This window comes from Balearica regulorum, chromosome 1 (genome assembly GCF_011004875.1).
Source record: "Balearica regulorum gibbericeps isolate bBalReg1 chromosome 1, bBalReg1.pri, whole genome shotgun sequence".
Lineage (NCBI taxonomy): Eukaryota > Metazoa > Chordata > Aves > Gruiformes > Gruidae > Balearica > Balearica regulorum.
Genome location: NC_046184.1, coordinates 101,198,522 through 101,214,000, shown reverse-complemented (window position 1 = coordinate 101,214,000; position 15,479 = coordinate 101,198,522). Strand labels below are relative to the sequence as shown.

Below are 15,479 nucleotides of genomic sequence, written 5' to 3'. Positions count from 1 at the left end.
ATTAATCATTGTCTTCCGTTCCAGGAATGTGTGGTTGCTCAACCAATGCACCTAACCATGGTCTGTCTCATCTCTTGTGCAGCCAGGCAGATAGGGAAATACGGTGTATTGAGTAGTCACGGCGGACAAGAGCTGATGGCTCCATGAGGGATGTTTATCGTGCTGGGGTGCCTGGACTGCAGGACACACATCCATTGGAAACCAGGCTTGTTGATGCTAGTGCTTGTAGAAATACATGGAGTTTAGTCTGTTTTCTTAACTTCAGCAACTGGCTAGTAAAAAACCCACAATAGGGAAAAGTTGCAGAGTTAAGCTGAAAACAGTGCCTATAAGAACAGTTCCTCAAATAACTAAAGCAAATCCAAGCTTAGTAACCTCACTGTCTAAAAGATGGTATGTAGATGAAGCACTGCATGTTAACCTGAAACAAATGCACTATTTTCACATAAATTTGTCACATAACTGTAGAAGTAACAAGGTGCATCCTCTCCAGGCATATTGGCATGTGTCTAGTTCGACTGCACTGGGGAGGAGGGACAGGCACTGGATCTCACCTCATGGTCCATAACTTGGACAGGCTGCCTTATCTGGTGTCCATGCAGAAATACCGGTGTGGAAATAATTCACTGTGGGAACAGTTTTACCCTGCCTCTGTCAGCCACTCAGATGCATTACAAGTAAATAACTTGGTGCTGAGATCGATAATGTTCTGTTGTTTTGGAGACTGTCCTGGTTTTCAGCTGGGATAGAGGTAATTTTCACAAGAAGCTGGGAGGGGACACAGCCAGGATAGCTGACCCAAACTAGCCAAAGGGATAATTGATACCATGATGTCAGACTCCATATATAAGGGGGGAGCTGGCCAGGGAGGAGAGGTTGCTACTTGGGATGGGCTGGACATCCACCAATATGCGGTGAGCAATTTGCATTGTGTATCACCTGCTTTGTATAGTCTAAGTATCGTTGTTGTTATTTTCTGCTTCCTTTGCTGTCCCAGTAAACTGTCCTTATCCCAACCCACAAGTTTTACCTTTTTCTTTTGATTCTCCTCCCCATCCCACTGGGGGCAGGGAGTGAGCGATGGCTGCATGGTGCTTAGCTGCCACCTGGGGCTAAACCATGACAGAGACAGCTAAATAAGCCTGATTTTCTAGGTATCATAGAGAGCATATGCTTCAACACCTGATACTTACATAAATCTGATATTAAGGGGCTTGTTTAGATGCACTTTATTTATTGCTTTTGTTAGTTATTTATGCCTAGATTGGAAAAGGTATTTAGGCACTTATATCCTGTCACTTTTCCCTGACAGTTCTCGTTGGGGGCCTGAGGAGCTGTTGATAAACACAGGAGGCAAATGTACAATTTACCTATGAGAAGACAATAGAGCTGCCCAAACAGAAAGACTGGGACAGCTGGCAATTTTAAGAGATTTTCATTTTGTTTCTGGGTTGATTTTCTTTCCCTGTCTAGTGTGAGCTGGTTGGGCAGATGCCCAGCCACTTACAGCTTGTTACTTTTTGCTATGTTTGCATGTGCATACATTCATTAGCAAAGATTTGTAGCATCCTTGCCTCTGTTCTGCATGGTCACCTTGATCCCATAAAGCTACAACTTGTAACAAGCGGTGAGGAAGACCTGCCAGGCTCTGCGCATTCTCCACAGTCTGCAACATAAGTGATCCTATCTGCATGTGTACCTGTGAATGGTTGCAGTGGACATGGCAGGGCTTTCAGATCTAGCCATCATCCCCTGATGCAGTTGTATCCTAAAGATTCACGAAAAGAATTTTCAGAAACAGCTCAGTGACTTAAAAGCAAAAGTCCTTGCACTCAGAACTGGAGCCCCCACTACAGGTAAATAGCACTTAGGCTTTCATCTGGTTCTGTCCTGGACCAGCCTGGACCATGAGCTTTGCTGGGAAGTCAAGAGATGAGAACTGAAGGTTTCCTCTTTGAAAAGGCATTGAGAGAAGACACAGCGTACATCAGTCCTAGCTCTTCCAAGAACAAAAATTGACTAATCGTACAATCATAGTACCACAGAATTGTTTGGGTCAGAAGGGACCTTTGAAGATCATCTAGTTCCAACCTCCCTGCCATGAGCAGGGACATTTTTCACTAAATCAGGTTGCTCAAAACCCCATCCAACCTGATGGGGCATTCACAATTTCTCTGGACAACCTGTTCCAGTGTCTCACCACTCTCATTGTAAAGAATTCTGCCCTTTTAGTTTAAAATCATTGCCCCCGGTCCTGTAACTACAGGTAAACAGTCTCTGTCTGTCTTATAAGATCCCTTTTAAGTACTGAAAGGTCGCAATAAGGTCTCCCTAGAACCTTCTTTTCTCCAGGATGAACAGCCCCAACTCTTGCAGCCTGTCTTCATAGGAGAAATGCTCCAGCCATCTGATCATCTTCACGGCCCTCCTCTGGACCCAGTCTAACAGGTCCATGTCTTGTACTGAGGCCCCCAGAGCTGGATGCAGTACTCCAGGTGGGGTCTCACGAGAGCAGAGTAGAGGGGCAGAATCACCTCCCTCGACCTGCTCGTCATGCTGCTTCTGATGCAGACCAGGATACAGTTGGCTTTCTGGACTGCAAGCACACATGCGTGGCTCCCATCAAATTTTTCATCCACCAGTACCCCCAAGTCCTTCTCCTCAGGACTGGTCTCAATCCATTCATCCCCCAGCCTGTACTGATATTGGGGATTGCCCTGACCCACGTACAGGACCTTGCACTTGGCCTTGTTGAACTTGATGAGGTTCACATGGGCCCACTCCTCAAGCCTGTCAGTGTTTTTCTGGATGGCATCCTGTCCCTCTAGCAAATCAACTGCACCACTCAGCTTAGTGTCATCCACAAACTTGCTGAGGGTGCACTCGGTCCCACTGTCTATGTCATTAACGAAGACATTGAACAGTACTGGTCCCAGTACGGAACCCTGAGGGACCCCACTTGTTGCTGATCTCCATTTGGATATTGAGCAATTCACTGTAACTGGATGCAGCCATCCAGCCAATTCCTTATCCATCAAATAGTCCATCGATCAAATCCATCTCTCTCCAATTTAGAGGTAAGAATGTTGTGGGGGATGGTATCAAAGACCTTACGGAAGTCCAGGTACTTGACATGTAGCCTGCTTCTAGTAAGCTTGGAGTGGCTCATCCTGTTTCCCAAGGACATCAGAGGTCGTACCAGCCTTTCAGGTTGAGCCTGCTGGGATCCCACTTGCCTGGAGGCTCCCTGCAGGCTGAGGTCCAGCCTCACTGTCTCTGGGCTCTTCTCTGGGCTCCTCCTGCAACTAGGAAATGTCGGAGAATCCAGCCCACAGCAGGGAAGGAGTTAAGTGCTTGACCAGCTGCTGTCTATGAGGCACTGAATTCTTTCCCGTGCAATCTAGGAGCCAGCGTCAGGACAACACTATATTTAGAAAGCTGATAAAGGTTTAGTGCCAACAGTTGTCCTGCCCCTTGATGAAGAAGCCGCAGAGGGAGCAAGAGGGGGCAGCTGATTTCTCTCCCCCTAGTACCGTTCCTGCCAGGTTTCCTGCACTCTTCACTTGACTCCTTTGCCGTGCCTCTGGCAGGGACCCTCGGCAGAGTTGTCCAGGCACAGGGGGTAAGTACCCTTTTCTTTCTGCCCTGCCGCTTGCTGTCCCGTGAGCGGCAGCCGCTCCTCAGCCCCATTGGTGCCACACGACTGCGGTCCTCCCGCCTGAGGCCGGCTGCCGGGGCCCTCCGGACTGCCGCCAGCTGTCATGGCATGATGAGGCAGGAGTCGCTCTGGCTGGGCCTGGGGAAGCATCAGCTGCTGTGTTTTCATGCTCCCAACCGAGCTATGGCCCCCTCACTCTCACACCCAGGGCCAGCATGGCGGACTCCCCACAAAGGATTACAAGGACAAAGTCCTGAGGCTTAAAGTGCCTTCAGCCTTGAGCTTTAGAAGTGTTTCATTTTGAGGAGGCAAGGTCTCATGTTTCTTGCCCCCGACACCCCTTCCAGTCCAGCTCTGGCTGTGTACAGCTCTTTCCAGCCACCATGCACAGGCTGAGCTGGCCAGGGGGTGGATAGAGTTTCTGCCCCGCCACCCCTTCCTTCCTGGCCTTCCTGCACACTTACTCACAGGCAAGAAGGGCATCGGCGCTCACTGGGCAGCAGCCAGGGAGCCGCACAAGGCCTCAGGAATGGCAGGCACCCTGGCAGAGGAGCCAATGTGGCTGGCTTGCGGCAAGGGCTGCTCATGGGGTTGTGGGAGCAAGATGTGGGAGCCCCTTCTGCCGTACCCCACTGCCACCGCCACCCCACAGCCGGGGGATGTCTTCCCGCGCGGACCTCTGTAATGGCACTCTCTCCTGCCGTGCTCCCCTTGTAGTGGATCCTCTCGCAGCTGCCATGGCCAGTGGCAGAGATTCAGACAGTGAGCAGGTGGTGCCCGATGAAGAGGATGAGGGACCGGACGTGAAAGCCGTGCAGGCCCACTATCTCCGCAGCCCCTCACCCAGCCGGTGAGTATGCTTGCCACAGGCACTGCCATGGCCTCCCTGTAGCACGTGGTAGATCAGCTTGCCTGCCTTCCTCTTCCACCGCTTGCTCTTTCCACAGGCCTTTAGATCAAGCATGGAGCCCAGGGCTTCCCTCCCCTCCCAGAGGCGGGGGTCAGCATGTCAGCAGGGAGAGAGACTGCAGAGACAGGCCTCCTACACTAATTAATCCATCCCACTGAGAGTGTATGCGCACACGAGGGGGCATAAATTGCAGAAAGCATTGCTATGGGGTGGTATTGTTGCTCTTCCCCGTCTCATGCTCTCATGTGCACCCCATGCTGAAACTTCTGATCCAGATTTCAACTCTTCCCAAATTCAGCCCCATCTTTCTGTCCATTATAAGAACCTGTGGAGTTTTTAATGTTTATATTAGCCTTTCCCAGCCCCAGAAAAACTGAGAGTCTTCAGATTTGGGCTTGGTTCATAGCCATCTTTAGCTACAGGATTCAGGCACTGAACAGGAGGCTGTCACAGTGCAACAAAAATTGAGTTACCTCAAGCAAAACAAGCATGATTAGATGTGTTTTCTCCTAATAGAAGGAAAACCACATGCCTTTGTACTCTTTTCCTAAAGCAAAATGCTCTGCAGGGCTTTCTGTACACTTTGAGATGCTTTAGCTGAAGGCAGGGAGTAGGGATTGAGTTTGAAAAGAACCTGCCCCAGTGACCCTCAACAAGTAAGAGGTTATGAAATGTTCCCATTAACTGTGGGGCACTGCAGAAAAATGAGGACAGAGTGCTTATTTCATTTAACTACATGCATTTAAAAATTGTTTAGGAAGTTCACTGAGCTCACATAAAGTAAAATTATGTATTGAATTTGGTAAATCACTCTCCTACTGCTCATCAATCACTCAAAATGAACAGAAGCACCTCTCCAGTTTCTTCCCTTCCTTTTTTTTTTTTTTCCCTTCTCCTTTTTTTCTTGCTGTCAATGCCAAAATGATGATGATGGCAAGGTCCTTTCCAACCAGAATGAGGCCCTAGAAGCATCCAGGCTTGGGCAGTTCTGCACCTGTGTGTTTCACGGATGTTTGGGGCAGCTACAGGTAAAATGTGTTGAGACTGTGGTGGCAGATTATTACCAACTGTTATCTTTTTATGGAGCTTGGAGGCAACCTTTACAGCAAAAGGAACTGAAGGCAGAGCATAGCCACAAATTTGTGTCAGCTCCTATAAATGAGACTGAGGCTCCCCTTGCTCATCTCATGAACTCCTTTGAAGAGCTAGAAAAGGATTACTTTCAGTCACAGTTGACAAGTGCTGGAACCCAACTAAATGACCTAGATGAGCCCATTAAGTGGTTTCTGATGGCTGTGGCCTCCATTTTGATTCTGGAGAATGAAAGCAGTTTAGTTCTCCAGAAACTTTGCTGCACCTTGACTGCAAATTAATCACACTCCCTCTCCTGCTTTAATTAAACAAAACCAGTGTGTTGCAGGTACTGCAAGCCTGCATTGGCAGATAGCTTCTGTGATCACAGCAAACTTGTCCTAATGATCTGTACCATCTGTTTGGAAGGAAATGTAGAGGGTGTGCATCAGGGAAAAAGCTCTGTAAAATATTTTGTTAAGATGGTCTAAATAAGAAGAGAAGATTTGCTTGAACTCTACAGGTGGACCCTGATGGAAATATATTCCTTTTCAAGATTGTAGCCCTTTTTAGTTTAACAAAAACTTAGGTAAAACACACTGTTGGTCAAAGAACTCCCTTCAAAGGTATGTGTGGGTTTTGTAGTTGTTTCTGACCTGCAGTTAGACAACACTATGTGAGTGGAGGGACTGACCACAGATTTATGCTATGAGGTGACCAATGCACTGAGTACTGAGGGAGAGATTCACAGGCTTCAATCTTAATGCTTGCATTGCAGCTTGTGATAACTCAAAGGATGCTTGTAGGCAATTAGCTAACAGAAAAACCCCACAAGTTTTCTAGCACAGTCTGAAATTCTAGTTAGGACAATGTTTATGTCTGTCTGTCTAAGGGAGAGCTACTTGTGAGACTATTCCTTGTGATCCATTCCCCTCCCAGTCTCAAACCAGACACCGATCTTCTTTACCCAAAAACTCCTCCACCAGTCCATTCTCTTGCACTTCCAGCCCACTGCTGCTTCGCCACATGGGACCTGTCTATGTCCTGCAAACACTGGATACCAAGGCATGGTTGAAGCCTGTAGTGCCACTCTGGAGAGCAGGGTGGGGGTGAGGGGTGGGAGAAGAGCTGGGGCTTCCCTTCTACCATCAAAGGATCCTCACTGCTCCAGCTCCCTGCTGTTCTCTTCTGGAATGGGTGAAAAGGGCTGAAGTCCTGGAGATGGGATCCCCATGGAGGGCAATTGCCTAATAGGCAGTGTGGTTGGTTGGTTGGCAGGTATTCAGTGATATCGGACACTGATACAGAGAGCATCTTCATGGAGCCAATCCATCTGTCATCTACTGTGGCTGCCAAACAAATAATCAATGAAGGTAAGAGGAGGAAGGGTAAAAGAACTACGTAAGTAACAGAGACTTGAGTTGCACTTGTTTTGCGTTTATGGGAAAACCCCACCTGAGGTAGAGGTGAGAACCACAAAGAAATAACAATTTACAGAAAGGTTTGGTGACTGCCTTTGAAGTTGTGCACTGAATCTGTGGCAGAATAGTGTACCACAATGGTGAACACAGTTTGATTACTGGTTGCTCGCTAGAAGAGAAGTGGGAAGTGAGAAGTGAGAAGGGAAGGGAAGGGGAGAGGAGAGAAAAGAGAAGAGAAAAAAAGGAAAGGGAAGGGGGAAGGAAATAGGAAAGGAAAAGGAAAAGAGGGAAGGGGAAAGGAAAAGGGGAAAGGAAAAAGGGAAAGAAAAAGAGGAAGGGAAGGGAAAATTCCCAGGCTTTTGGCCAGTGTGCATCTCTGGACTGAGAGGACAGTGGAATATGCTCTTCCCATTACTAACTGCCTTGAGGCTACTAGATAAGCATGTACATGCGCATGCACATGTTGCAGACAGGACAGTGTGATGTTACTGGGAAAAAAGCAAGCCACAAGGCTTGTCCCAGGAATAAAGAATGACAGGTCATATATTGCATTGTTTTTACATGCTTTAGTTACAATGTCAGTTTATTCCAGAACTGAAGACAAAGGATGCCAAGGTAGATTCAGTGTGTCCCAGGATGTTAGAGTCCGCGCAGCAGCTGATGGTGGAAGACCTGTACAACCGAGTTAAGGAAAAGATTGATGACACCAGCTTGTTTAACACGCCGTGTGTGATGGACTTGCAGAGGGCACTTGTGAAGGACAGGCTGGAGACCCCCAGGGATGCTGTGGATGAAGTCTGGCCTAATGTCTTCATAGCAGAAAAGTAAGTGTCAGCTTTTGTCATCAAGTTGCATGAGGGTGCAGTGAAGGGTCAGATGGAACCATTGAAGGCATAACATGTATTACATGCACCTAATGCCTTTCATCCCTAGAGAGTCCCGAAGTGTTTCTGAGAATATGCTCACAAAGATCTCTGTGCACTGAAAAGTAAATACTTCTGGAATAGAATCAGCAGCTTTCCTATGCTATTTTGATGCTTCAACAATTTAGGAGACCAAAAGGCAAATTACACTGTTCTGATTGGAATTTGGCTGTGAAATTAGGACTGAAGTCTTTGTTATGTAAAAGAGAGTTTAAAAAGAAATGCTGTAGCAAATATCGAGCGGAAATGGTTAGGTCTTCTGTACCACGGCTCAGCTGTCTGAGACACCTGTGCAAGTGACCAGGACAGAATTGGAAGGGGTTATAGTGTAAATTATAGAGATAAAAATTGAGACATAAGTAAGTAGCCTGAACCTAGGATGGCAGGATGAGTTTAAAATCAAGCTGTAGTGGAAATCAAGCATGCAGCTCTACTGGTGAGTGCAGGTTTCTTGTTTTCCCAGTGAGTATTAGAAAGAAATTCCTGTAGAAATGCCTCTCAAAGGACATTAAGGTCTGAGCGGAGTCACGTGTTGGATGAGTAACACAGACTGGGAGCTCTGTAGACCTTGTAGCAGATGGTTTCTTTCCTACCCAAAAAAGGAGCACTGATATCTAACATCTTTTTTTCTTTCCCGAAGAAGTGTTGCAGTGAACAAAAGCCGTTTGAAGAGACTGGGGATCACGCATGTCTTGAATGCAGCTCATGGTACAGGTGTATACACAGGACCAGGTTTCTACAACGGTCTGAATATCCAATACCTGGGCATTGAAGTGGATGATTTTCCAGATATGGATATCTCCAAATACTTCCGCCCAGCTGCAGAGTTCCTTGATGAAGCACTGCTGACTTACAGGGGTAAGAGGAAAAGATTACTGTGGTTTCAGAATTCTTGGGAATGAATGGGTGAAGCATTACTCTGATAAACAGCTAATGCCACATTTGTAAGGCAGATACTTTATTCTCTGCATCCAGTTACAGTCAACAGTCCTTGCCCATTTCTGCTCTGCCTCATTCAAAACAGGAGGGGGTAAAACCAGTGAGAGGAGGCAGCCCAGCAGCCCCTGCTGCAAGCCCCATGTCTACAGACTCAAACTGGCAGCGAGCCACCTCCCTCAGCTGCTTTGAAAGTACCCTACTATTACAAAGAGACGAAGCCCTGCTCCAAAAAATATATTGTTTTATATTGATATTATAGAATACTGTATATATAGATATATTTCTGTATACTGCGAGTTTCAGTTTTGCCAGGATGCTTAACTACAAAAGAACAGGCTGATTTACTAGAACAATCCAAACAGCTGATTTGAACCCCTGGATGTCTACACCCAGGCTACTGTATAATTCGCTGGACGCCAGTTCCATGGCAACTGTTATTCTGTGGACCTCCAGTGCATACTGGTTATTTTGTTGCAGCTTCAGTGGACAGTTAGAAATATCTTTCTGGAATTCAGTATGAAAATGAACACCATAATCAGTGATATCACTGATATTCTTCATATATGTATTCAATGCATTAAATTTTTGTAGAGACACAACAGGTTACCTCCTCGTAGAAGTGACAGTAAGAAACGTGAGAAGTTTTGTTAGTACACAAGAAAAACTGAGCCAATTTTAATAGCTCACCAACAACACAAGGAGGACCACTCCTCATCTATGTTCTTCCTCATAACTCCCGCTGCTACCCTTGGCATAGTACAGGTGCTTACTGCTGGTGGCATTCATCGACCCTTCAACTCACTGACCCAGGAAAAAAGGACAGCCCAACAGGGAAGAGATGGTTTTCCATGGGGCTAGTGAGCTGAACTGGCTTAATGAAGGGCCCGGAGAGCACCAGAGCCGACACAGGAAAGGATGCACGGAGACAGAGGAGCCTTGAAAGAAAGCAGAGGAATGAGATCTCCCCCTTTTGGTGAGAGGTTAGATAGATAGGCTTTACTGGCTCGGCAGGCAACTGAAACTTTTGATACTAAGAAAGGTCTAAAAGACATTTCGGGATTGTAGGAATAGGTACATTAGGTAAATAGTCGCAGTAACGTATCAGCAGTCAGAAAGGTGGTGGTTAAACTGGCTTCGTTAAGTTTCAGTGCAAACAGTGTGATTAAACTGGAGTTTATCACACATTTAGAAACAGTCATTTAAGTTATTTGCAAGCTAGCAAAGCCTCATTTACACTCTTCATATTTACAAGCGTTTCTTTAACTGTAATTTGCTATAAAAGTAACTTTAAAAAACAATTCTTCTGTGCCACAGCTTAGTTTTCTGCAAGAGGTGGTTTCTGTGTAAATACCATGAAATAAAGCAGATCCTCAGCTTTGATTGTGGCTCTTGCAGTCGCTGTTTACAGAACAGTGGGTCCCAGTAGTTTGAAGCAGCTGTATCAGTTTGTCAGAGTCAAAATCAGCTCTTTTCTGCTAGTTGCTTGGTTCTCCTGTTCTGACATATAATACTATGACTCTGGCCTCTAGCCAGTCTACATGTAGCTGTTTGAGCGTACCTTGCAAAACAGCAGATCTGGATTGTTGCAAAAATATAATTTAATTAATAGAAAATTTTATTTCAGTCCTATAATGTGCCCTATAAAAAAATTAGATTATTTTCTTATCCTCCCAATACCTTCCTGGAGGCTAATGCTAATATCTCCCTTTTTTACATATAGGGAAGCTGAAGCATGGAAGGCTTAAATGTCTTACCCTAAGTCAGCCAGCAAGTCAAGAATACTGTATCACTTGTCTTTCTAATACCTATGATAAGCTTTTTGACTATTTGGGGAAGTGAAGTGTATAGGTGAAAATACAAGTATTATTTAGACTGTTTTGAAATGTGCCTGCCCACAGCTTTTGAAACAAATGTGGTTTTTATTCATATGTATCTAAGTTTTTATTAAGATAAAGCTAACAAATATTTAGTATTGATTTCAGTCACTGAAACATATAAGCTGTCTAATTTTTTAACACTATTCAGAGAATTCTTTTGTGCTACATATCAGAGCAACCTCTCTGTGTTACTGGAAATAGCTAATTACTTTTATATTTGATATCTGTAGGCAAAATCCTTGTCAGCAGTGAAATGGGAATCAGTCGCTCAGCTGTGCTGGTGTCTGCTTACCTGATGATCTACCACCACATGACCATTCTGGAGGCTCTGATGACTCTGAGAAAGAAGCGTGCCATTTACCCCAATGATGGCTTTCTGAAACAGCTCAGGGAGCTCAATGAGCAATTGTTGGAGGAACGAGAGTTGGAGCATACTGGAGATGAAGAAGTCACTCCTAGACAAAGTCCTGTTGCCCATGCAGGGACTTCCTCCCAGATGTCTGGAGTTGGGGACTCAGAAAGCATCATGGGAGCCAAAGCCCACTCCATCACAGTAGAAGAAGAGGACACCAGCAGCCTCTTGAGTAGTCATAGGAGCTCTTCATCAGTGCAAAAAACTGGCCGGGTTTCCAAACACTCCACCCTTATCAGTGAGGAGGAAGAGGAACAGTTGTATGAAGAATGGAGGAAGAAACAAGGTCTGCCTGCAAAACAACCAGGAGTTAACCATGGAAGAAGGACATCTCCAAAGCTTCTGGATGAGGAAGGGGAACAATATGAGGAGGATGTGGAACAGAGGATCCATGACTGGCAGTGCAGAAATGAGAAATACCAAATGGAGGGTCCACCCAGGGAAGAGGATGGAGATTCCAGCATGGGAGGAAGACCTTACCCATCAGGTGAATTCAGTGATGCTGAGAGCGTGAGCAGTTTTGAGATCCAAACCCTAAAAGAACAGCTGGAAGTCAGTAGCTTTAGCAGGATGAGAAGGAGCCGCACAGGCTCTGTGTCTTCAGAGAGCACTTGGGACATGTGGAACCAGAGGCTTCTGGAGATCGAGAAGGAAACTGCTCAGAGGTATCGTTCTAAGAATAAAAATTGTGGGGAGGGACAATCCCCAGAAACAGAAGGAAAGGAGAGGGATGTGGATGAGGAAAGCGTGTTTTCAGACAGTAGCTCCTTTTACAATTTCTGCCAAAAGAACAAAGACAAGTTGACTCCTCTAGAAAGGTGGAAGGTCAAGAGGATCCAGTTTGGCTTTCACAAGAAGGATTTAGAACCATCATCATCTTCGGTACCATCTCCAGCAGATGGCAGCCAGGCAGGTGGGGAGGGGACAGAAGGGAAGAGTTTGTCAGACATTAACTTGACTGCTTACCAGGCTTGGAAAATGAAGCGGCAGAAGAAGGTGGGCAGTGAAAGCAAGGAGGAATTTGTGGAGTTTGCCAAAAGTGAGGATTCTGCTTCAGCTAAAAAGAAGCAGAGGCGCGTAGAGCTCCTTGAGCGTTCAAAGAAAATTTTAGAAGAAAGCCAGTCCATGTGCAGCTGGGAGACAGACAGTACAATGAGTGGGAGTATCCCATTGTCAGCTTTCTGGTCTTCAGCACCTTCTGCAAGCGGTGCTGAGGATGCAGCTTCTGCACTGAGCATGCAGACAAATCATTCATCTGTATCACAGACCAGGAGCAGCACAGGGGCAGTGCAGCCTCAGATGCCAAGTATACCCCTTCCCAATCTCCCGGTTGGCCCAGGTGACACAATATCCATGGCAAGCATTCAGAACTGGATCGCTAACGTGGTCAGTGAAACCATTGCTCAAAAGCAAAATGAGATCATGATGCTGTCCCGTCCATCATCTGCAGTGGCCTCCAGCATAATGTCAGGAGACCTTGGCAGGCGAGTAGATGATGATAAGGTTTCTCTTCTCAGTGCTCAGAGTGGCTCATCTCTTGGTATCTCTCAGCTTCGCCAGCAAGACATGCATAGGGCTGAGTCTCAGTCTGTCCTGTCCTGCAATACCTCAGTGAGCACAAGGACGGAAGGAACTAGTTCAAACATGAAGACAACACAGACAAGCAAGCCACTGTACAGCCTCTTTGCTGATGATGTTGACCTAAAGAAACTCAGGAGGAAGGAGAAGGAGATGCAAATGGAAATGAGAGAGAAAATGTCAGATTATCAAATTGAAAAAGTGATAAGAGACAATAAACGCAGCACTTTATTTAAAAAAAAGATGACCAAAGGAGAGGAAAATGAAATAGAAGATGACCGAGAGAGTACAACAAACAGCCACAGGCGCTCCTTGCAAGCAGATCTTGACAGAACTGATAGAGTCTTTGATCTGTCCAGTCAACCTGCAAACACAGGTACACCAAAGTCAGAGACAGAGAGTGATATTACCAAGTGGCTCAGTGGCCTGAAAGCAGAAAGAGAACCACCGTCATATTATAATCAAAGTGAGAAGGCTAGAGAGAAATATAGCAGATCATCCAAAGTTAGAGAAATGGATTCTGAAACATCCAGTTACAGATTCTCCAGATCCCAAAGAGAAGAGCTAGACAGCTGTTCTTCCTACGAGTCAAAAGGAGATTCACTGAGAACCATGTCAAGGTTTTCCTCTGCTTCTGCAAAAGAGGACAAAAAGATGTATAAGTTCACAAGGTCAAGGGTCAGTGAGACAACAAGTACCAGAGAAAAGAGCCCAGAGCTGCACGTTTTCAGCCAAACACCTGAACCATCCTTTGACTCTGAATCCCCTGAACCATCTACACAGAGTCGAGTTAGATCTCATCATGTGGAGGCGTGTGAAGAGGAGGCTAGGTCAGACACGTCAGAATTTGGAGCTAAGAGAAAGTTTACCCAGAGCTTTTCAAAGTCTGAAGAGGATGGGAAGAAGGAGGCAAAAGTGGAACAAAGTGAAGAAAGATTTGCATCTAGACAGTTCTCTCAGTACAGGCGAAGCATGCGTAAAGAAGAGGAAGAAGAGATGGATGATGATGCCATTATTGCTGCTTGGAGAAGCCGACTAGAAGAAACGACAGCAAAGCTCCGGCGACGAAGGGAAGAGTGACCAAAATCAGATTACAGGAACACAAGCAGAGCCACAGAGTCCCTGAATCACTCATCATTATATTTCTGATAATCCTTTGTGGTTTGTAGGGCATTTCCTGCAGATAGTTCTCTTCTTAATCAAAAGCGATAAAGGGAAGAGGTCAAGTTTTGGAAGTGTTTGTGGTTTGTCAGAAAGAAGATGCTAGTATTAAATGATCAATGTAGGTAGGAACACAATGTTAGAAGCCATTAGGAGCCAGACGACGTTTCAGCAGCAAAAGCAAGTAATGGCGGCACTTCAATTCAAAAGACCAATCACATCCCATTTTGGTTATTTCAATTTCCTAGTCTCGTTAAAGACTGGACATCATACTTTTTCTAGGATCTTTTTGATCATAAATGGAAGAAGCCAATAGCCTTTTCTAGGAACTTGAAGAATGTCCCTCTCTTAATCAGTTTTACTTTACACCACTGAGAGGATATTACCAGGTAGGCTCCATTTTCTGCACCAGTCTTATGAATGTCTACAGAAATAAGACAGTTCAGGGGAATACCTGTACTGTTTTACTTAACCACATAGCAGAAGCAAAGTGAAATAATAGAAAAAAGGAGACGCCTCCTTCTTTTTCGAAGTTCAATGCAGTAATGAATGTATTCCTGTGGTACCAGTGTTTTCTATTAGATGGAGTCATCTCTGCTCCAGTATGGTTGGTTCCTGCTAATAACTTTGGGTCAACAAAGGAAAAATGCAAAAAGTAATATTAACAGCCATCTAAAAATGATGTTCTGATGTAGTTAAAGAGATGGAGTTAGAGTCAGGATTAGTGTTAGGTTAGGCTGGGTTTCTAAAGTACTGGCTTTGGTTTATGTATGCAGCTCAGCTAAGTCTGTGCTTTTATGTCTATAGTCAGATTGTCATGTATTAATTTTCAACATAATTACCTTAAAAGAAGAGAGTGATACACAAACTGACCTCATAATAAAATGATGTATAACTAAAGTGTCAGTATGAGGCACAAATTGTATGTCTGTTGAATGTGGTTCTTGGAAGCTCGTTTTTAGGAGATGGTAGGTTTAGTTGACATGTTACAGTTAACATGTTGTTTGTATCATGAGCTAGAGAGCCCACTTTTCAGAGTACAGTTCCATGTTAACTGAGTACACCAAGTTAAGGCCTTGGGTCTTTCCATGCCCTGCGGAGCCTCATGAGCTTGTGTGACACGACCTGCCAGGCCTGCCACAGCATCACTTGTGTAACTTGTATGACGCTGTGTCTTTGATGCATCAGAGCACCCAACTCTGTCACCAGTCAACATCCTCCACCTCTCTCTTATAAACACCTAGACCAGTTTCTCCTGATTTGTACTCTGGAATTATCTGTTCCCTCTTCTGTACAGACTGTATTTTGAAACAACAAAACCCTCTGCAGAGCTGAGTATAAAACAACAATGGAGGGATGATGCAGTACTGCTCTCTCACAGGAAGTTTTCTTTCTTTTTCTTGCCATATCTTCTCTGTCCCACCGCGATGCTTAGAGCTCACTATTACTATTATGCTAGTACCTCTCCCTATTTTAATTATGTTATATAGACAAGAAGCTCCACAGGGCAAAGGCCTGGTCTTTGTCCT

At 45.3% G+C, this 15,479-nt stretch overlaps 1 protein-coding gene across 1 annotated transcript; it reads left to right on the top strand.

Annotated features, from left to right (window-relative positions):
- The first annotated feature begins 3,463 nt into the window (after positions 1-3,463).
- STYXL2 (serine/threonine/tyrosine interacting like 2) lies at positions 3,464-14,870 on the top strand. The gene is made up of 6 exons (XM_010302316.2): positions 3,464-3,622; positions 4,376-4,508; positions 6,918-7,012; positions 7,653-7,884; positions 8,624-8,841; positions 11,030-14,870. Exons 2-6 carry the CDS (start codon positions 4,396-4,398, stop codon positions 13,867-13,869), a joined length of 3,498 nt encoding a protein of 1,165 aa, XP_010300618.2. The 5' UTR covers positions 3,464-3,622; positions 4,376-4,395; the 3' UTR covers positions 13,870-14,870.
- Positions 14,871-15,479: the final 609 nt, after the last annotated feature.

Coding starts and splice junctions, on each gene's coding strand:
- STYXL2 (XM_010302316.2), top strand. CDS start 4,396: ATGGCCAGTGGCAGAGATTCAGACAGTGAGCAGGTGGTGCCCGATGAA. Junction 7,013..7,652: donor CAAACAAATAATCAATGAAG/GTAAGAGGAGGA, acceptor AGTTTATTCCAG/AACTGAAGACAAAGGATGCC. Junction 7,885..8,623: donor AATGTCTTCATAGCAGAAAA/GTAAGTGTCAGC, acceptor TCTTTCCCGAAG/AAGTGTTGCAGTGAACAAAA.